The following is a 23,512-nucleotide window of genomic DNA, read 5'->3' on the forward strand; positions in this document are numbered from 1 at the left end:
GTACATGATAGCTCGATAAGTTGTACATGATAGCTCGATAAGTTGTATATGATAGCTCGATTCGGTGTTTTTCACACAACTTTTAGGGTCACTCATGGCTCAACATCAAATTAGGAGAGACATACACCACAGTTTTTACTGTGTGCTTGCAGCTGTCAGAAAGCGATTGAAATTTGCATTGTCATCAAGCATAGATTTCCAGTGCAGATTTATGTGCTCCAGCTAATCGGAAAATGTTGAAATGATTGCAAAATTGCACTTGCATGGGCACGAGGAAGAGTTGATATAAAACATTTTTAAAAAAAACTATGCTTGTTTTAGTTAAATCTTAAAGTTAATCCTTTCGGGAAAAAATGCCAACTTGGATAAAATACTTAAAAAAATCAAGTTAACTTACCTCAATAACTTAATTAACATCTCATTAAATAAACGACAAAAAATTACAAAATTCACTTTTTATTTGAATATTTTAGAAACTTAAAATATCCATCTGCTGTGTGAAAATTAAATAAACAATCACCAAACAAATTTGAGAATTTTTATTAGTCTTCATGTCTGTTCACAAAATATATATATAAAAAAAAAACAGTTATAAAATAGAGATTAAAAAATTGCAAGAAAACATGAAGAACAAAATATTTACATTAAGTAGCAAAATCGCATAAGATTATATAAACAAGCGATTCTCTCTTAAACTCCCTTACATGTAAAAGAAACATTATGCTAAAATTGAAACTTTTCAAAAATAAATGCTTCAAAATTATTTACATATCAAAATATTTCTTATACAAAAATCAAAATTTATTCCGCGAACAAATTGCAACTTAAAATTTCTTTTAAACATCTTATTCTTACATTCTTTATTCAAAAACGAAAATTTGAAAATATACCGTGAGCAAACTATTTCCCACCCGTTTATAGGGTGGAACCATTCATACATCCATTCATTCATCCGTAGATCGTAATTTTGATCTGAACTGGAAAACGATCTATCTCCAATCCAGTACTCCCAGAGGTATAATTTGTTATGGGAACATGAAGGACTTTGTGACTCGATAGATTTAACGTTCACCAGTCTCCATTTACTACACTGAGAGTCTTCGGCCAGTTGTATTTGAACTCCCTTTCTCATGAAAGTGAATCCAGCACCCTACCAATCCATATATCCCAGCTTAAAGTAATTCACATTTTGGGACTATAGAAATTGCGAAGAAGACTGAAAATCGAATAATTGAGGATTATAGCAACAGGCAATAGTTTGTATCAAACTCGTATTTTTTGAGTGAACTAAGAAAACTATAGTCTAGTTTTGTAAATGTGTTTACATCTTTTGATGTATCCTAACAAGCAACTGTGCGTTTAGTGATTTTTTTTTACCTCTTTATCAATATGTAAATATATATTTCTATACAATAATTATTCTTTTACCGAAACGTATTTTCCAGTAATAAACAGTATAATCATTAAAAAGTAATCACTATATTGAAAAAAAAAATATTTACAAAATTCTCTTATAAACAATGTTTATCACAAATTTTCTAAATTTCGATTACATGTATTAAATGTACACACATAAGCATTTACATAAAGCATTTGCAAAAAACACTCAAAAGCACCAGATCTTATTCCTCTAAAATGATATGCTAATTAATCTTAAAAGGACCACTAATTACTCGATGTTTCGTTTGTAACACCAATTCTAAACTGATCCAAATTAAAAATAAATAAAAATTCTTAAATATTTAGAGTTTTGTCATTTACATGCAAATAGACACCTGTCTTTCAAGAATTATAGTAAAAATTGTACTCGTCATACATTTTTGTAAGAATTATATGCGGCATGTAAGAGTTGTAATCGCCTTACATAAGATTGTAGTTTTATTAGCATTTTTATAAAAATTGTACACATCTCACATTGTTTTCGTCTTACATTGGCTTACAAAAATCACCATGTTGGCTTGTGAAAATTGCACATATTTACTTTAAAATGCCTCTTGTTGACTTGCAAAAATCTACTAATAAACTTGCAAAGATGGCATTCTATGGCACATTCACAAAAAATACAAGCAAGCCTGTTCAGAGTTCACCTTATATTGACTATAGTAATAATTGCACCTCTTGCATTGTTAAATACCTTGTAAAAGTCATGCTAATTGCCTTCTACGTTTGGCACTTAGAGAAAAATACAATCACGCTAGTCCATAAGTGGAGTTCACTTCATGCTAGTACTGCTAGTAACATTGCAGTAATTGTCTTGTAAAATAGCACTTATTAGCTTGTAAAAATGGCACTTTCTCAAAAATACAATCAAGCTTGTTCATAAAATGAGTTTACCTTACATTAGATAAGCTAAAAAAGTTGCACTTATTTACTTTTAAAATTTGCACTTATTGACTTGTAAAAATTGCACTAACTGGCAATAAAACTGGCATTCTATGATACTTTCAAAAAATACAATCACGCTAGTTTACAAGAGCGTTAATTTGAACAAAAAATTGAAGCTACTGTCCAGCAAAATGACTATATGTAGTCTCATAAGGATATGTGTTCAAGAATCCCATGCTTCCCATAGGCGGAAGTACTTGATAGCTACCAGTGTCTTCTATAGTTATATAACGATTATTATATGGAGGTGGTGGATTTGGTGGCATAATCATAGGCTGAGGTGTAACTGAAAATAAAGCAATTTAAATTTAGCGTCTTTTGTCACATGATTTAGAACAAATTATTTATGTGAAGAGAATCCATTAAAAGTATAAAAAAATTGAATTAAAGAGACATGAAGACAAAAAATACAATAAGTCAAAATGGTAGGTAAGTACTTTATTTACGTCGCACTAGAGCAGCACAATGGGCTATTGGCGACAGTCTGGGAAACATACCTGAAGATGATTCGAAGACATGCCATCGTAATTTTGATCCTCTGCAGAGGGGATGACTCCCCTGCTATGGTAGCCCGACGACCTGAGAAAATTCGAGCTCTTTACGGTATAACAATTTAACAAGAACCTATACCGTGCTCCCTCGGTCCCTATGCAGGCTGATCAAAGTGGTCATCCTCCCGCTTACTGACCGCAGCCAGTGGTGCTTGACTTCAGTGTTCTACTGGGAACCGTGTCTTTACGATCAGTCCACTGCGGGACAAGTCAAAATGGAAAAGCGCTACAAGTAGCGTAAAACCAAAATTGTCTTTAGTACACAATTTAAATTAATATGGGAGAACTTAAACCAAAGCTAAACGAAATTTCAAAAATAAGCGTGTCAGCAAGAACAGTCCTTCAGGGCACACTGTTAACATGTTGGATCCCATCTGTAGTCAGTGGTTCAAGTCATGGGGGTAATAGGGTGTAGTCATGGGGCCTCGGGGCGCACTCACGGAAATGCTCACGGTTTCGGCACCGCTTGGCGCGGTCGAGAATAAGCTCTCTGAAAACAGCAAAATTGAGAATATGGTAACCCAACCCGATCTATGCGTCAAATCTTGCTACAACGTGCAACCCTATTACGTTGATTGAGTAGGAAAATGATGGTTCTATTCTAGTTAAAAATTTCTTTCTTATTCACTTCTATCCTCACACCACTCTTGCATTTTTTATAAGCGGTTTTCGTTTTGAATGAAAAATTAATACTTAATGTTTATGTTTCAGAATTTTATTTAAAAATAGATTCTTGTAAATATTTTACTTTTCAACTTCTTTTTTTATTATTATTATTGTTCTTGAAAGTGTAAAATCTATTGTTTTTTGTTTTTTTTTTTTTTTAATTTACTTGCTAAGACAATTTACCATTCCTTACTATGCTATATAAAGGCTTGTGTGCTCACTATATGCTAAGGAATATTGCATTCAGTTTCCAATTCAAATGTAAGAAAATTTTATATAAGGTATTTTTATTGCAGTACATTGCAAAAATTACCTTTATCTCTAAACTCAGCATTTCAGATGCGTAATTAGGAAAAAAATTAATTCTTTTATTCCAAATGCATAATAAAAATTCTTCACAATGAAATACATAGTGTTACGCTAATAATGAACTATAATAGATTTGAGAAATGAGTTAAGAAAGAACTTTATACAGTTAAAAAAATTGCCTCACTTGTTTGCTTTATCAGATGGAGGAGATTTTATTAAATCGTTTTTCCTCAAATAAAACATTTAATCAGAAAAAGGTGATAATTTTCAATTGGAAATATATATAAGAAATTTTTCACAAAGGAATCGATACTTTTACGCAAATAATAAATTAAGATAGATCTGAAAAAATAGACCTGAGAAAGCAATTAATAAATTTAAAGTGCTTTAATTTAACCTTATCATTTTAGTCATTTGTTTGCGGTTTCAAGAGTAATAAAAAATTTTAAAAAAATCTTTATTTATTTATCATACGCAGCACTTTACTTTAACCTTATTATTTTATTCATTTTCAATAAGATGAAGATTTTAATGACACTACTTCAATATTTTAAAAGTTTCAAAAATTATAAAAATTCAGAAAAAAAAGTTTTATTTAATTTTAATCCGATCAAATTTACTTTAACATTATTTTATTCAAATGCAATTTCAAAAGTGATGAAGTACAAGAACCAAGTTTTATTTTATAATTATGCGACTAAAAATTTTGCCATTTCTTATACCATTACTAGTGCCATTTCTTATAACATTACTAAATAAAATATATAATAGTATAAGAAAAAAAATGAATGGTAGATTCAAAATAAATAATAAGAAATGCTTCACAGAAAAATCGATATTTTTACACAATTTATAATTAATTGGGAAATATTTTAGGAAATGGATCTACAAAAGCAAATTATACAATTAAAATAATTTATCCTTAGAATGCAACAGTGAACTATTTTGTTAATATGAAATATATTTCGGATGTTTTTGTATATAGTTTTAAAAATAAACATATATAATAAAATTAGTTACAGTTCCTTGACATAAGAGTTTCTCTGATTCTTCAGTTTGATTAGACCAATCTGAACTTAAGTATATATAAAAGTAATATATAATTTATATTTTAGGGCTCTAAGAGAACTTTTGCTTTTATTTGTTCTTTAGCATTTATGCTATTTTTAACCTAATTGATTTGTTTTATGTACCGTGATTGCTTGCATCTTAAAAAATATCTATAGTTGATTTATAGAGGAAATTACATTGTAAACTTTCATCATAATTAACAACACTTAAACTCGAAAAAAAAGTTGTTCGCAAGTATAACACTAGTTTCCATTGCACGCATTTCAATTATAAATTTGGAGTTTAATTTTAAAAAAAAGAACTATAACTTTAAACGCGATAAAATGATTTTATTAGAATTTAAATCAAATCAGTAAAAATAATATTTCATTTATCTATTTAATTATTTTTTTTTAACTAAGAAATTGAAAATAAAAAAAAATTCTGAGAAAACTCCAAACAAGTCAATACAATCAATGTATCAGAATACGTCATCAGGTCAATGCCCTTCACAGTCATAAAATTTTAAAATTAAATTACAGCTTAGAAGTTCAGATTAAAACTAAATTTGAAAGATTTAATTAGAATTATTACTAAACATTGCAAGGAGAATTTTGTGTTTTAATATTTGAGTTACATGATCTTATGAAAACACTAAAACAATGAAAAAAATTGTAATAAAATAGTGAAAACAATTCTATCCCTTGTTTATAAGCGCTACGCAAAAGCAATTTGGCGACAGAGCAGGTTTGACTTAAAAGTTTCCGCCAAGAATGCCAAGCGGTGCCGAAACCGTGAGCATTTCCGTGAGTGCCCTCGGGGCACAGTCAGTTTTTGGGACTACATAAAGGGTCCAGTATGATATCGGGATAGTGTGTCCCCGGAAGAAGTACTGTTTTTGATGACATGCTTATTTTTGAAATTTCATTTGGTTTATTTAATTTCTCCCACATTTATTTAAATTATGTAGAGAGAATTAGTTGTCTGCAGTTTGAAATAATTAGTTACCAATTTGCTGTTTATATTATATTAAAGAAATATTTCTTTAGAATGATTACATTACTTGAAAACTACTAGATCTAATCCAAATGTTATGTAATTTGGTGCGCCGAAATCTGTAAAGCCGTGAAAAGCATTCGCAAAAGTTCGAAAGTAATGTTAAAAAATTTTGAATATTTATGAAAATTAAAAACGAAAGTTTAAAATTTTACAAGAGTAATTTCAATTTCTTCAAAAGAGTTTTGAAATTTATGTGAAGTAATTCGAAATTTGCAGTTAATATTGTTAGAAAAAAAATACGAGAACAAATATTAAATATAATTTTTTGTAAAACTTTTTCACCTAAATATTTTTAATATTTTTTTCAGTGAAATAAACAAATTTCTCAAGGCTGACATACATTACATTAAATTTAAGCCAGAAGTTTCATGAACCGAAGATTTCCTACTTTTATTATTAAAAGCATTGCACGCATAAAAATTCAGGCATTATATATCAAACATTATGTATGCATATTATATGTATATTGTTATAAGATGCATAGAAAATCAAAATGGTGTAACTATGATATCAAGTTGTTGTTGTTATAGTTCATTTACGTCGTGCTAGAGCTGCACACTGGGCTATTGGCGACTGTCTGGGAAACATCCCTGAGGATGATCCGAAGACATGCCATCACAATTTTGATTCTCTGCAGAGGGGATGGCTCCCCCGCTTCGGTAGTCCGACGATCTGCTCGCGAAGTCGAGCACTTTTATGTAGAACAGTTTAATGTTGTTGTTGTTGTTGTTGCTAATTTACGTCGCACTAGAGCTGCACAATGGGCTATTGGCGACTGTCTGGGAAACATCCCTGAGGATGATCCGAGGACATGCCATCACAATTTTGATTCTCTGCAGAGGGGATGGCTCCCCCGCTTCGGTAGTCCGACGATCTGCTCGCGAAGTCGAGCACTTTTATGTAGAACAGTTTAATGTTGTTGTTGTTGTTGCTAATTTACGTCGCACTAGAGCTGCACAATGGGCTATTGGCGACTGTCTGGGAAACATCCCTGAGGATGATCCGAAGACATGCCATCACAATTTTGATTCTCTGCAGAGGGGATGGCTCCCCCGCTTCGGTAGTCCGACGATCTGCGCGCGAAGTCGAGCACTTTTATGTAGAACAGTTTAATGTTGTTGTTGTTGTTGCTAATTTACGTCGCACTAGAGCTGCACAATGGGCTATTGGCGACGGTCTGGGAAACATCTCGGAGTATGATCCGAAGACATGGCATCACAATTTTTATATTCTGCGGAGGGGATGGCACCCCCGCTTCGATAGCCCGACGACCTGCGCGTGAAGTCGAGCACTTTACGGTAGCACAGTTTAACGAGGACTAATACCGCACACCCTTGGTCTCTATTCAGACTGATCCAAGTGGTCACCCACCCGCACACTGACAGCAGCCAGTGATGTTTGACTTCGGTGATCTGCTGGGAATCGCGCCTTAAGGATCAGTCTACTGCGGGACAACTATGATATCAAAACAAAACATTCATGGCTTATTTCCGACTAAGTTATGGAATAAGTCTGAGAAAAGTTCCGACAATATGACGTCATACATTTAAAATTCCTAGTAAGGATTTAGTACTTTTTGGTTAGTCAGTCAAGCGCAAGGAAATTCAAAAATTTTTTTTAAAAAGAAATTTACCTTCATATTTATTTAATTTTTTAATTTTCCATATTGTTCAGTGTTTTAAAAAATAAATAAAATTAAAATAATGGCAAAAAAAATAATAAATAAATAAATAGCGGATGTCTACTCTTTTAGCGTCTTTGCTCTTGCGCCTGGCGAACCGAAAAGTATTTAACATTTTACTAATTGTGTCATTCAGACGTAACTTAAAACCCAGAATTTTTATCGCCAATTCAAAAAATAGTCCCTCAAAAGAATTTTTGAATCTTGCGCTAAAATTTCTGAATCTCACCATAAGTTAAGGTAGAAATAAATCTGAATGGCCTTTCGAGTAATCTGTTTAGAGTAATCTGTAGTCACATTGATGTAATCTGCGCAGGTGAAACTCATCAATTGATACGAGAATTGTCCTGTAAGCTAAAGTTGTCTTGCAAATATATTGATACTGAAGAGTATCGGAAATTTTAATTTACCTTTTACTAAATATTTGTTACAAAATTTTTGGTGAAGAAAAATTTGAAGATAGAAACCAACAAAATATATTCTTTTGACTAAGAATTTCTGTTGAAAATGACAGCTAGACGAAATACTAACCTACCTCTGTTTGAGATAGTACTTGTGTTCGATGCTGGAACTGAAGAAATGGTTTCGGCTACAACTTTTTTCTTTGTATCAGAATTTCGTGGTTTCCGTCTTCTGGTCTGAATAGTGTCCTTTCTCATACTCTTCGGTCGCTTTCTCTGAAAAACAAATGAATTTTCAGTCAATTAAAAAAAGTCTACCTAATACACTGAAAAAATAAATATTGTCAAAAACTACCAGAATATGGTAAAATTTATGGCGTTTCTGGCTCTTTGGAAAAACCAAAAGTTTGGTAATTTTTACCAAAGTTCTTTTGTAAAATTAACAATAAAATATAGCTTCATAATGCGTGATAAAATTTGGTAAATGTTAATTTTATCATGATACCTTAGCATGGAAAAAAAATCATTTATTTGGTTAAATTTTTTTTCAGTTTTGTATTTTTTTATAAATGTAAGGAACTAAAAATTTTTTTTTGAAAATTAGAATTTCCGTAAGCCATATGAACAGAAAAAATCAAATGAATGGTTTAAATACTGTATATTTTTGTTTTTATTACCAAAATTATATCTTTTTCTTTTTTTTTTACCAGAAATAGTATTACCATACAATATGGTAATTTTACCTAATTTTTTTTTCTCCGTGCAGTAAACACGAAAAATTTAATCATTCACTTCATTTTTAATAAATTATTTTTATGATATGCTCTTCAAAACTGAAACAGAACATTTCCACGTTTTGATATTTTAAAACTAATTAAAGTGAGCAAATCATTTTCCATTTTTAATAAGACTAGATCTTACTCTTACTGTTTTGGCCCTCATGCTCATGATAAAAATTCATTTATATTTTGGATAATTCGATTATGTAGCTTGTACTACCCACAAAAAGATATATATTTACATATAGTAAAAAATTCTGGCTCTCGTGCGGTTTTGGTTTCTTTACATTAAAATGCGAATCAATTAGTGACAGAAAAAAATTTAAGATAGCCGTTTCAAAATAAATTTGACCCATCTAAGTTAAACAAATTGTTAAAGACAAAAGAATTTTTCTCAAGTGAAACAAAGGCACTATTTTTCTCATTTTTATTAGATTTGATAAAAGGAGGATTAATTAATTCACTATATACTATCAAAATACAGCAAAAGTCATCAATAAGACGAGGGTGAAAGAAAAACAAAATACAGAATTAATAAAAAACACGTTGTGTTAAGTCGTATAGTGTACAACGGATTTAAAGGAGGTTTTTAATGGCTGGTGATTTCCATAAACAAACACCCGGAAACAAGTCTAAAGTTCCTGTGTTAGAAAGCCACCACCTACTTATTGCTGCATATCCTAACGAGGTGATATTTTCGAATACTTGATTTTGATTAATGGAAACATAAAAGTAAATAAGAATATCAACTCAATTTTTTACGTTTCATAAGATTTCATAATTTGATCCCGGCAAATATTGAAGCAAAATTCTTTAGAATATTTTAGATTTTGATTTTTAAGGCTGTTTTTCAAATACTCCGTCGTATTATGAAATGATGCTTTTTAGCGAATAATATGCTATTTTTACAACTGGTGAGAGTTTGCAACTGTTACTCATGACTGCTAGTTCAAGTTTAGATTATCTAAAGCCAGCGCTGTCTACGCATATTTAAAAAATAGAGCAAACGTGAATATTGAGAAAAGCCACAGTTTTATGAAAATGAAAAGCGTTTGTGGCTTAAAATTTTAATATTTAGAAACTAAGCATTACCTGGGCTCATAAAAATTTCCAAAAACAGAGAATATGGCAGTGTTTTCCATAATTTTCATCTAGGGAGGAAAATGTCACCGAATTGAAAATTCAGTTATTTGTGTGTTCTGAAGCCCTGATAATTCTTCGCGGCAAGATTATGCACATATGGTTTAAAATCATCGTATTACTTCAAGTGTAAGGCACTTAAATTATTGTTTTTATTATTATTATTTTCCTTGGCGACAGAGCTTCGAAAAACAGATTTAAAAGAATCGGTAATCTTCTAAGAAATCGCTAATTTGGCAACCTTTATTTGGCTATATTTTTTATTTCTGGATTGTTGCTTTATTGCGTTTCTGACTCAGTTAGGTAATTGATATCTTGCACATGTTTTATCAAACGAATGTTTTTTTTAAATAATAGTTTTAGGCAGATAAATTATGTAATTAAAGTTATAATTTTGTGTATTTGGAACAAAACGTATTCATTGCTAGATTAGTTTCATTTCTTATGCTTTTTTTTCTTCTTTTTAAATATAATCTTTATTTTAAAAAGCATAAATTAGTATTCTTGATATTGAGAATAGATTTGTCTTTAAAATTAGGATACGCAAAATAACCTTCGCCACTTTAATGAAATGCCAGCTCAAGCAATGAACAACGAATTGAAAAGTGAACACAAGAGGCTCACAATATGGCAAGATAGTGGGCCGGTTTCAATAACCAGGGACTTTTGCTGAGGAAAAGAATACAGCGCCCTCTGCAGTAAAACTTGCCATTCGTGGAACGTAAAATTAAGATTAAAAACAATTTTCTAAAATATTAATTAGTAAGAGCAGACACGATTGAAAGGATTTAACAACTTACCTTGTGCAACTTTTCGTACAGGCCACAGGCATTGCAAACAGCTTCACCAGAAAAGCTTCTTCTCCATAGTGTTGTATTCGGACATTCACAATTTTGGCAGATTTGATTTCGAGCATTAACGATCGCCTTTAAATATAAAAACATTTATCAATAAATTAAATAATAAGATCTTTCTTTAACTTATAGGTCTCAATTAAAGTAGCAAACCCATACACCATTTAAAAATACATAATATTTGAGTGATAATTTCTTGATGAAGAACATTTGACTGTAAAAGTTTCATAGGTATTTAAATACATTGTATTTACATACTTATGTATACATACTTATTTGTACTTATAATGTGGATTACATTTTTAGTCTTTATAACAAAGTATGCTTTATTGTAGTCATATATTTGAATTTAAATGAATACCAATGAAGCTAACAAACTAATTAATAATCAGGCTCAACTTATGAAACCTAATTCGAAATATTATAAAAAGCTATACTGCTATTATTCTTTTCATTAATTTTAATTTATTAATTATTTAATTTGTTTATTTATTCATTTATTAATTTTTTTAGATACTAGTTTGGATAATTTACAACGAATAGTAGATCTCGCTTTTTTAAGTGTTTCAAAAAATTTTGATTAAAAATTATATTTTCGTTTAAAAAAAAATGCATAACTATCAAAAAAACTTAAAAAAACACTCTAAATTCAAAACATAAAAGTTCCTCAAAATTATAATTAATAATAAATATGTACCCGTATTGGGTACACTCTGACCCACTCTTTTCCATTAATTTTTTTTATCTTTACAAATAGGTGAAGCTTTTAAGATCATGTAAAGTTACAAGCGCAAGTTGATCACTTTTCCTATACATTATTTCTAAGATATCCTAACAGTGGAAAAAATTATGCTTAAGGCTTTCATTTATATTATTCGGTCCTATTATTTTAATTGTGGAGAAGTTAGGATAAAAAGCTGCCACAATTGTTGCAACATTATATTGCAACCAGTTATGAAGTTATTGTAAACGGTAGTTATGATGAAATGTTGCTACAATTGTTGCTGCATTATATTGCAACCAGTTATGAAGTTTCTGTAAAGGGTAGTCATGATGACACGTTGCTATAATTGTGGCTAAATTATATTACAACCAGTTATGAAGTAGTTGGAAAGGGTAATCATGATGAAATGTTGCTATAATTGTTGCTAAATTATATTACAACCAGTTATAAAGTTGTTGTAAAGTGTAGTCATGATGAAATATTTCTACAATTGTTGCTGCATTACTTTACAACCAGTTATGAAGTTGTTGTAAAGGGCAGTCTTGATGAAATTTTACTATAATTGCTGCTAACTTATATTACAACCAGTTGTGAAGTTGTTGTAAAGCGTAATATTGATGAAATGTTGCTACTTACAGACTGTTTTTTCCTGGTCCTCTTTTGAACTGACTCTTCAAGGGCTGTTTGAACTGGAAGAAGCCCTGGATTGGACTGCATGTGGCAGGAATAACACAAGTAATGCCCAGTAGCCTCTTTCAGACAGTGGGAGATGTCCACAACACTCCCACACTTGACACACTGTGTCCTAGGGGGATGAGGAGGGGTGGAGGAGTCGGACAGACGAAATTGATGATGATCTTCTGTGTCATATAACCCTGGAGAAATATACGAATACAAATTTCTCAAAGTTTACCTTTGCAATGGCTCTGCTGAATATCGAAATACACATGAATAACAGCAAAAATGTTAAATAAAAATTGAGCAAATTTTTTGGAAAGCTATGAACCAAAAAATTTGTAACGACATCGAATATCGTCGTCTTATTTCGTCAATTGATATCTGAGTAGATGAAAATTTTAAGCGTTATTTCAGCGAATAGGAATAAATGGTTTTAAAAATTATACTTTGGCAATAAGAAAGGAATATATTGCATTGCCTATAATTCTTATCTACAAACTTCTAATTGGCAAAATTCCACAGCGATTCGTTCACGGCATACGTTTGATTTTCTTGGCGTTTTTAATTTTATTTAAAACATACATTCATTTTAAAACATACATTCGGAAGTTACATTTGCTTGCAAATGCTCTTGAACCCTTCTTTCACACCAAGAGCATTTAAAGACTCTTACATAGTATCTTCATTGATTGAGATCGCCAAAACTTAATGACTTGTCAAAAAAAAATTTAAAAAAATTGCATTCTATTATTCCCAATTGTTTTTCTAAGTTATTATCTTTGCAATTATCAGACAAAAAATCTATTGGTATAAAAGATAAATTTAAAAATAATTATTTTAGTTTTGAGATATAGGGAATATAGTATCTAGAATAAGCAATGCTTATACTTGTCCCTTCTGGTTAGCAAAAATGAGCAAATTACCATCCCTAACTTAAATGCTTACTTAATGCTTCAACAAACTATATAACGATCAATATCAACACATAATCCTCTATCAAAAATATTAAAAAGACAACAAGGAAAAAATATTAGAGAACAAACAAACAAAAGAACAAACAAAAACTATAATTTTATTAAGTTTTTTTTAATTAATTTAAAATTAATTAATAATATATATATATATATATATATATATATATATATATATATATATATATATATATATATATATATATATATATATATATATATATATATATATATATATATATATATATATATATATATATATATATATATATATATATATATATATATATATTGCATTATTTTTATGCCAAATTCATATTTTATTCATGATTTTTTATTCCTTTTATTTATTTCAGCAATCTATTATAATATTTTCAACCAAGAGCGCATGTTTCACAAGCATTCACAAACTCCGGAAGTCCATAAGCATTCAGTAAAGAACAAAAATAAATATCTATAAATCAATAGCCTGTATAATTTTATCATATGATTTCAAAACGTGCCTTAGAAAATTATGCATCGAAAAATTTTACGCTTTTCAAACTAACCGTTTCAGAAATATCCTCGAAATCTTTACTCCTATTAAAATAAGAAATAAAACAGTATTTGAAAGAGCAAACCTCACTACAATTGATAAAGAAATCAATAAGAGATGGTGAGATGGGCAGGTCACATACTAAGAATACCAAGAAAGAAATTAGCATACTTTTGCTTTTTTTCAGCCCATGATGGCAGAAAAAAAATGAAGCTCAAGAATGACTTAGCAAATGGATTTGAACAGGACAAAGTTTAAAGGGTAAGAGGAAGCTAGATCATTAATCAAAATCAAAGAAGCATGGAGAATTGACTTAATAAGCTATAATAAATAAGTATTTAAAAATTTTTTAAAACTACAATTACAGGCTCGTTTGTGGTTCCAGGGTAGTTTTAACAATTTTCTCTGATTTTCGTAACTGAAGGCATAAATTTTATTATAAATTTTCTTAGTTCTGTCTCATTTAAATACATAAGATATAAAGTAATTTTACTAGCTAGTAAAGTTGGAAATTAACAATTATCATAAGAACAAAACAAACATATTAAATTAAAATATTTTCTTGTAAAGTAAACAAAGAGGTAACTAAACAAGCAAATTACATGAAAAGAGTCAGTTAGCAAAGGAGCCGTTCAAATATTGCGTAAACGAGCATTTGACTCCCCCTTGTTAGCAAAATTAAGCAAATCTCACCTTGATTTTCTCTTTAACTGTAGTAACCTATTTTAGGATATTATCTTTGCATAAAACAGATTTGTATTAGTTAAAAATTAAAATATTTGTTAGGAATCATTTGGTTTTAACTTCTGCAGTCAATCCGTAAACTTAATTTTATTTTCATTTAGAAATTTTTGTAAATTTTAGTTAAAAATTTTATTGCAAAATTGAAAATAAGCTGATTTTAATGTCTTGCGTTAACATTGATTTTTTCTACCTCCCTTCCAACTCATTGTCAGTAAAAAAAAAAAGAAAAAAAGAAAAAAAAAAGCAAATCCGAAATCCCCTTTCCAGTGTTAAGTGCCTACGTAACATTTGGCGGGCCTCAAAGAGAACCTCGAACTCAAATTAATTTTCTTACCATGATTTTTTGATACTTTAATTAAATCTCAAAATACAGTTGGGCCTCTATTTAACGAAGTCTCTAAATCCCGATAAAAAATTCGTTATATGGAAAATTCGTTAAATAGAAAATCACCACTTGAAATACGTAACACAAAACATGTTTTAAATTCGTAAACACTAGATATAATTAAAAAAAAAAACAATTTATGCACCTTTATCTTGTAAATTATTATCTACTATCGATAATGATTATCGATAATGATATCTACCATCGATAATGATATCTACCATCGATAATAATATCTGCTATCGATAATGATATCTACCATCGATAATAATATCTACTATAGATAATGATTATCGATTATGATATCTACTATCGATAATGATCTTAACATTTCATCCTACGAATGTTTGGTGATTTCTTCATCATTTCTGTCGTCATCTTTCTCACAATTTATGACTGTATTGCTTTTATTTTTCACACTATCCAAAAAATATCCGATTCAGTTAATGTTTCTGTGGTTGCAGCTTTAGAATCGATAAAAAGAAAATCATTAATCAGTACATCATCGTTAATTTTGCGGTTCTCTCTTAGCTGTACCCATATTTTTTTGAAATTCTTCTAAAGGAATATCAAACTTCGCCCTCCGCGCTGACTAAAAATCCAGTTTTAGCAAAACTGTTACCGAATAGTACGATCTGTAACATCGTAATTCCATGCTTTAGAAATTTCTGTGATGCTTTCGCGTAAATTGATTTTTGGCGTGGATTCGTGTATGAAATGCAAACAAAAAGGGAAAGGGATTGCTTTTTCTAAAAGTGAAGTGGATGCTAAAATCAATTGAAGGTCATCTCCCCCGTAAAATAAGTTAAAATCCAGATTAGTTTAACCCAAATTAATTCAAAAATCCAGTTTTAGCAAAACTGTTACCGAATAGTACGATCTGTAACATCATAATTTCCTGCTTTAGAAATTACTGTGATGCTTTCGCGTAGATTGATTTTCGGCATGGATTCCTGTACGAAATGCGAACAAAAAGGGAAAGGGATTTTACTGCTTTCCCTAAAAGTGAAGTGGATGCTAAAATCAATTCAAGGTCATTTCCCCAGTAAAATTAATTAACAAATTTGAAATATTCTTAAATATTTTGGAAGACAAAAGGGAAAGTGGATCTCAAAGAAAAGTTCGTTGAATAGAAAATTTACTTCGCTATATAGAAGTTATTTTAGGAAAAAATTTAAAAATGTTCTTGGTCCCTCGAGAGAAAAAATATCAAAATGGAAGTTCGTTAAATAAAAGTCCGACTGTGTTTCGCCTTTCCTTTTTCCTTAGATCAGGGGTTTCCAACTTACATGAGGTCGGGGGCCACAATTAAAAACTCAATTCAAATGGCGGGCCGCAACTTTATCTAAATTTTATGTAGGACTCTTTTATGCTTGAAGGAACATAAATCGAAATTTTTACCAAGTTGTACAAAACAAAAGTATTGAATTACAAATTAAAATAAGAAGTAAATTTTTAAAAATATTTAAATGCATATTAAAAAATTCGGGCTACAATAACTTTAATGTGCACCCATGTTTCAAACAATTAATGTGCAACAGATATCTAATTTTTAAGATATAAAACTTTAAAAAGGTTGGTATTAAAACTTACAGAGTAGCACACAAAATGTTCAATGACAAAATTGAGGTTTGTCTGCTGCAACCACCAGAGAATAGATATTTACATTTTAAATTTAAAATTTACAAATGTGTGTGTAAATATTTTCATCCAAAATGAGTGGTTTAAAAAAGTTAAATCAGAGAATTTCTCTCGGAAAAATTTCTGATACACACATGCTAAATTATATTCTCAAAATACAAAAAAAATGAAATAAAAAAGATCAACATACAAGATTATTCTCAAAATACAAAAAAAAAAAATGAAATAAAAAAGATCAACATACAAGATTATTTTTTATTTGAATAAATATTTTCTTGGATGCAAAACCTGAGAAATAATTTTTTTGTACAGTTGGAGAAAAGTATTTTAAACCCATATAGATTTTTTTACGAAAATTGTCCGCATAAAAATGCACTAATATATTTTAGTTCGCGGGCCACAAAAAAAGGCTTTGCGAGCCCGTATGGGCCCCCCGGACAGCCAGTTGGAAACCACTACTGTAGATAGATAAAGTTTCATGATTTTTCCTTATTCTAAGGTCACCCTTGCAATTTTTTAGTAATTTTACGTACATTTAAAGCTTTTTACAAACTCCAAAATGACTCCGGCATTAAGCTAGTATGGATTCTTCTCTTTAAAGTGTTCTTTGTGATGATCTTAGCGTTTAAAACAGCCACTATAAAAAGTTGGGAACAAAACAGCAATGCTAAAAAATTGGAATCTGTGTATAATAAGAAAAAGGTTTATGTGCCCATTTAACCCGAGTCAGAATTGTAATCAAATAACTTGTCTACATTCACCATCGGATATCTTATCTTCATCTAACAACCACGAGGAAGAAAGCTCATCTTAGTGTTTACGTTACTCCCAATTACGTCTTATAGAGGTCTTATTTTTGATAAACAGTTGGTTAAGACAGAAAAGATGATTTATTTTTCCATAGTTTACATATCGAATGGTTGGAAGTGGTGATGCCAAAAAAAAAGTAAAGAAAATAATAGCTTTTTCTCAAAGGCTAAGCCACTGAAAGATCAAAGGTCAGTCTGTAGACCTTGGAAGCTAATTCGGACATATACAGGGAAAATAAGATTAAGAAAAAGTACCTTTGTATGGATAAATAAAACAAAACCATCAAGAAATTTAGTATAAATTTTGCATTACACTTAAATAAAAGAATACGAGCTTAACCAGGTGAAATTTTATACGTTGATCAAAGGTATTGATAATATTTAATCACTCATTGACATTCTGCACTCAAAATGCTAGTTTAAAATACATGCATAAATGAATACATAAAATCTTTCTTAAAATATTTCTCCGCATAAAAGAAAGCTCTAATTTTTAAATTGAAAAAGTCACAACTTTGAAATCAGATATTACGGCAAATCGACGAATATTTGTCAGGTTTTTTAAACTTCGTTACTCTGACAAGTTCCCGAGGCAAACAATAGAGGACGCTCTTTAAGAGCGTTGTGGAAGAAAGTTCCAACTGAGATTTTTGTGAATTCAGGAGCATCTGTTATAAGATATTTTGCAATATCAAATAGCTATTCACAAAACACATATATCAACTAAAAAACAATTTATGAATGCTGAAAAAAAGAATCAAACGCGACTGAAAAAAAATGAAATTCTAGACACATCTTTGATCATAATAGTTCCTTAAATTTCGTCACTTTACGTTCTCGAACCAAACAGTAGAGGATAATATTGAGGAATTGATAATAATCACATATTTTAACCAAAAGCCATTGTGTTCAAAAATACGGCAAGGAAAAAAATGGTGAAAATCAAAATTTCAACTTTTCTTTAAATTTTGATACCCTGACAAGTTATCGAACATATATATATATATGTAGATCGTACCAATTCTTTAAATTTTATCAACCTGACAAGTTCCCAAACCTAACAATAGAAGATAATATTGAAAAGCTTAGAAAAGAAGATTCTAATAAACGTTTTAATTAATTAACATGAGTTACAGAATATTTTATAACAGCTAATATCTATTCTCAAATTGCATTTTTCAAGTGAAAACCATCTGATTTCCGGACATGGAAGAAAAAAAATTCTGGATATACAACTAATCATAATATTTATTTAAATTTTATGATTAGAAGAATTTTTTGATTAAGTAGTTCTACAATTTAAATTTTATGATTAAGAAGTTCTACAATCAAACAATAAAGGATAATAAGGATACTCTTAATGAAAGAAAGTTTTAATTGACATTTTAGCGAAATTCGACTCATTAATAGTTTAATATTATGCAACAGCAAATAACTATTGGCAAAAGACATTTAAACACTAAAAGTCCCTTCGTAGAAATAAAATTTGAAGTCATTTTCATAGAAATAAAAAAAATTTAATTAAATTTCTACAGCCTGATTTAAATGTAGTGGGTGCTAGTACGGTCGTTGTAGTGGGTGCTAAAGTAAAACTGCGTCTAATGAAGTAGAAAATGTGTTTATATGTATCAGTCTTTATAATGGAATGTTCCCTGTTACGGGCGGTCATACGAAAGAGAGTAAAATGTTCTATTAAGTGCAAATACGATAATTAAAAATTAGTGACACTAAAAAATTAATGTTAAAAAAAGGAATGATACAAAAAGGACAAAATTTTGTTGGTAGGAATTGAGTTTTGTTTGAGAACAACTTCGATACTTGAAACTCTGCGACATATACCACACAATGTATACAAGGTTATATGAATAAAATAAACAATGAAATTATGTAAATAACATTGAATACTAATGATATTAAAAGGTTTCGATGTGTTTAAAATAACACTAACATTATAATTTAATAATGACAACTTTCTTAAGAGAATTCCTACTGTTCTAATTCACAAATTTTAACAAAATTTCATAATTGTGTATGGATTTTTCCTAAAGAAACTTGCATTTAAAAATATTACTGAAACAAACAATTCAAATGGTTAACTTTACAAGTAATTTTAACAAAGGAGTTGTAAACAACGAGATTAAACGTTGTAATTTCAAGTGAAGAATTTGGAAACTGTAATTCCAGACCAAACAATTTAAGTAATGGACTTAGGAACCAGCTTTTCAAGGAGAATAATAACTGGTCTTTACTGTCAGAATTGGGGGATTTAAATGTAGCAAAGAATTTTCTGAACCAAAAAAAATTTAAGAAATTTATTTTAGAATCAGTAGATTAAAAAGTCTAACAACTAATCTTCAGAATGCATCACTGCCAAATTCATTATTAAAGAATTTAAATGTAGGCAAGCAAATAATTAAAGTACTGAACTTCTAAACAAAGAATTGTGTACTGAACTTCTCAGCAAGAAAACTATGAATCGACAAATCGACTACGTCAACCTTCATCTATCAAAAGTTACCTCAAGATGGAATCAAGAATACATGTCTTATATACTATATACTAGTGAATTGGTATTTAATATTTATAGTGGTAGTTACGCCACATTACTCACCTTCCACAATTTTACCTGTGATAGAATTTGATGAATGAATGCCACTAGTTGATTCATGCTGTTTATTTATTTATATCAATTTTGCTCATTATATTTTTTCTTCGTTTGTATCATTTCGCTATTTTTTTTTCTTCATTTTTGTTTATTAACCGGGAGTCTTTTATTTACTTCACCGGATATTTTTTGAGCGCTATATTTTTAGCAAATCAACTGTTTAATGTGAACAATCCATCAATGTTGACAAGTTCATATCACGCCTGGGTCACCAATGAGAAAATTATAAATCGACTATGTCAACCTTCATCTATCAAAAGGTACCTCAAGATGGAATCAAATTAACATGTCTTATATACTAGTGAATTGGTATTTAATATTTATAGTGGTAGTTACGCCACATTACTCCCCTTCCGGAATTTTATCCGTGATAGAATTTGATGAACGGATACCACTAGCTGATTCATGCTGTTTATTTATTTATATCAATTTTGCTCATTATATTTTTTCTTCGTTTGTATCATTCCGCTATTTTTTTTTCTTCATTTTTGTTTATTAGCCGGGAGTCTTTTATTTACTTCACGGGATATTTTTTGAGCGCTATATTTTTAGCAAATCAACTGTTTAATGTGAACAATCCATCAATGTTGACAAGTTCATATCACGTCTGGGTCACCAATGAGGGTAATTATAAATCGACTATGTCAACCTTCATCTATCAAAAGGTACCTCAAGATGGAATCAAATTAACATGTCTTATATACTAGTGCGTTGTTATTTAATATTTATAGTGGTAGTTACGCCACAAATTTATTTCTAAACAAAGATTTTAATATTGAACTTTAAAAAAATAAAGTAATAAAACTTTTGCTTACAGCTGGTACGACATACGGACCACATGTAGTGGTGCAATTGATACACCGTAAGCAAAGGGTTAATAGTTGAATTCCAAACAAATAATCGATATACAGGACTACAAGATAAATATCTGACTTACCGGTTAAATCATTGCTGTTTCCACTTTCATTAGCAGAATCTCTCACATGTAGCTGTCTCAAATCTGATGGAGGGGTCAGGGAGTGCAAAGATGCTGTAGGTGACACATAACCCTCGTCTTTATTATGGTTCATAAACAAGTCATCGTCCATTCTCCAAAAGGGTTTGTGCTCGTAATTCAGTAAGTCAGAAGTGACTAAAAATGGCGGCGCTGTTCCACTGGCATCAATTTCAGCAGGAGACAGACTCAAGTAAGTTAGCGTGTCAGCAGAACCGTAACTATCCGGATCGTTGTGGTTGATGGCGATGTTGGTATGGTCAATCGCTTGAGGGGTGTACGGCCGTGGGTCACTATAAGACCAGATACTCATGAGATCGGTCTTCACAATTCGTGATGCGTAATGAGGAGGTATTGGGAGTAGCGGTGAGACATCAGGATCGGACACTGGTGAATGTTGATTTGAGAACAAATCCATGATCAAGATGATGATGGTGATGATAGACGATGAGATAAAGACGATGACGTCATTCTATTTTTTTCTGTTATCTTCGGTTTTAGAGAGGCCTGGGAAGAAGAATAAGAAGTGAGAAAATGAGAAAGAAAGTGAGTTTTGGGGAGTAAGCAGTAGTCGTAACTAGGAACGCCAAACTAAGTTGCTGCAGACCAATCGTCAGACAACTTGTATGGTTGCCACAAACAACTTACGAAATTTCGCACGGTTAGCGAAATCTGACGAGTTGTTTTTCAGCACCTTTTTAGAAATCAAATAGCATTTAAAAATTCTTTAACATAATGTTCAAATAACTTCACAGCTTAATAATTGTAGTTAACAGAAAAGAAAAATTTTATGAAATCTTAAAAAAATATTGATGCTACTTTTTTTTTCTTTCAGAACAAGCGTAAATGCGCTATTGAATGAAATAGTAAGATTAATAATATATTAAAATAGAGATTGAAATGACATTCCTCATTGCCTAGTATAATTAATTTAAATTTCATTGAATTCGAGGGAGAAAACTTTTAAATATTATGAAAGTTCATTTTAATAACAGTAAATTTTACGTTAAAAATTACGCACGGGATGATACGTAAGTTTAAAATATTATGTAAATCAATTTGTAATTATGTAGCCTTGTAATTTTGAATCCAACCTAGAACAAAAGGGTATTCCCGGGGCAAACATTGGGATAAACTGGCCTTTTGGATTGAACTAACCCCCATTTCCGCTTAATGAATGGGAGAACCTCACACGGTTATTCTAACGGTAAGAGGAATTTAACCCCTGATCCATCTACTACTGAGGATATTTTGCTTTGGCACTGTGGTTAGTGTGCACCGGGAGATGAATTCGTATCAACCAGCCATGGGATTCGAACCTGGGTTACTTCATTTGGAAACGGCCGCTCTGTCTACTTAGCCATTACGGCTCGGGGGAAGAGGGTTTGCAATTTGCTTATTTAAGCTGACAAGAGGATATGAACAGTGCTTACATATCAGCCGGAATGACTCAGGGAACTAAGCGTTCGCTTCCCAGGCTCAGGTTCGAATATCGGTGGTGGCTGAATGATATGAATTCTGCTAATGGTTAGCACCAACTATAGTGCTGACGTAAAATATCTTCATAGGTGAGACTCTTGTCGTCAGAGTAATCGTGAGAATTTTTCGTGGTTTTTCTCTTCATGTAGTGCAAATGTGGGTTAGTTCCATAGTCCAGTTTGTTCCAATGCTTGATCCAGAATTTCCCTTTTCTTCTGGGTTGGATTGAAAATTACAAGGCTACGGAATTGAACATTGATAGCCTTTAACTTAGAACTAGATCACCTGCTCAGCGCCAGTTATAAAATGAAGTAAAATGCTTATGAAACACGAAAATTCTCCTGTTTTTAATTCTTTCATTCCGAATGCAAAAAAAAAAAGAAAAGAAAAGATGTCTAAAAAATTACAGTTGGGAAAATTTCAAAATTGGAATGAAATTTTGGGAAAATTAAAAAAGTTGGAAAAAAATTCTTTTCGGTGAATTATAGAGGTCAAAAGTTTCGATAACAGAAGGAAACACATGAAAGATTCCTGAAATATTTCAATCAAAATTTTATAAAATGAATAAAACATAAATTTCAATGCGGGCAAAGTTACATCATTTATTTGATTTAATTCTGAAATTTAATTGCTGCTATAAAATCAAAGTTAAAGTAAAAACAAAGGACAAGAAGGCAAGGAGTAATTCAAACGTTCTTGCGTAAACATGGAGGGGCTTATATTTTTTTTTATTTCTTCTGACAAGGAAGAGGGGGAATCCGAAATCGCCAAAAATATGCTTACGTTATATTTAAATGGCCTCTAATGATCAAATTTGCATTGTTGGATTCAATTAGTTGGCAAATTAGTTGGATTCAAATTTGCATTATAAAATGGAACGTATTAAATAAATTATCATGAATAGATTTTTAAGAACTGATAATAAAATTATCAATCTAACTTTTTTCAAACGTTGCACTTTTTTGAATTTTGAATTTAATATTTAAATTAGTAATATTCTAAATGAGTATTT

The 23,512-nt window shown here is 30.5% G+C and overlaps 1 protein-coding gene across 2 annotated transcripts; it reads right to left on the reverse strand.

Annotated features, from left to right (window-relative positions):
- Window positions 1–440: 440 nt before the first annotated feature.
- On the reverse strand, window positions 441–21,640 carry LOC107439681 (GATA-binding factor 1-A). 2 transcript variants are annotated; one of them, XM_043052168.3, is made up of 5 exons: window positions 20,965–21,640; window positions 12,236–12,474; window positions 10,822–10,947; window positions 8,237–8,378; window positions 441–2,671 (listed from the first exon to the last, which is right to left on the reverse strand). In XM_043052168.3, the coding sequence occupies exons 1-5, from the start codon at window positions 21,437–21,439 to the stop codon at window positions 2,502–2,504; spliced, it is 1,152 nt and encodes a 383-aa protein (XP_042908102.2). In that variant the 5' UTR covers window positions 21,440–21,640; the 3' UTR covers window positions 441–2,501. The 2 variants fall into 2 exon arrangements, with proteins under 2 accessions (XP_042908102.2, XP_042908103.2); XM_043052169.3 differs by having other exon boundaries at window positions 8,233–8,378; window positions 20,965–21,540.
- Window positions 21,641–23,512: the final 1,872 nt, after the last annotated feature.

This window comes from Parasteatoda tepidariorum, chromosome 2 (genome assembly GCF_982258835.1).
Source record: "Parasteatoda tepidariorum strain Cologne lab strain chromosome 2, Ptep-v5.0, whole genome shotgun sequence".
In the NCBI taxonomy this organism is placed as follows: Eukaryota; Metazoa; Arthropoda; class Arachnida; order Araneae; family Theridiidae; genus Parasteatoda; species Parasteatoda tepidariorum.

Coding starts and splice junctions, on each gene's coding strand:
- LOC107439681 (XM_043052168.3), bottom strand. CDS start 21,439: ATGGATTTGTTCTCAAATCAACATTCACCAGTGTCCGATCCTGATGTC. Junction 12,475..20,964: donor AAACAGCAATGATTTAACCG/GTAAGTCAGATA, acceptor ATATTTCTCCAG/GGTTATATGACACAGAAGAT. Junction 10,948..12,235: donor GGACCAGGAAAAAACAGTCT/GTAAGTAGCAAC, acceptor TTATATTTAAAG/GCGATCGTTAATGCTCGAAA.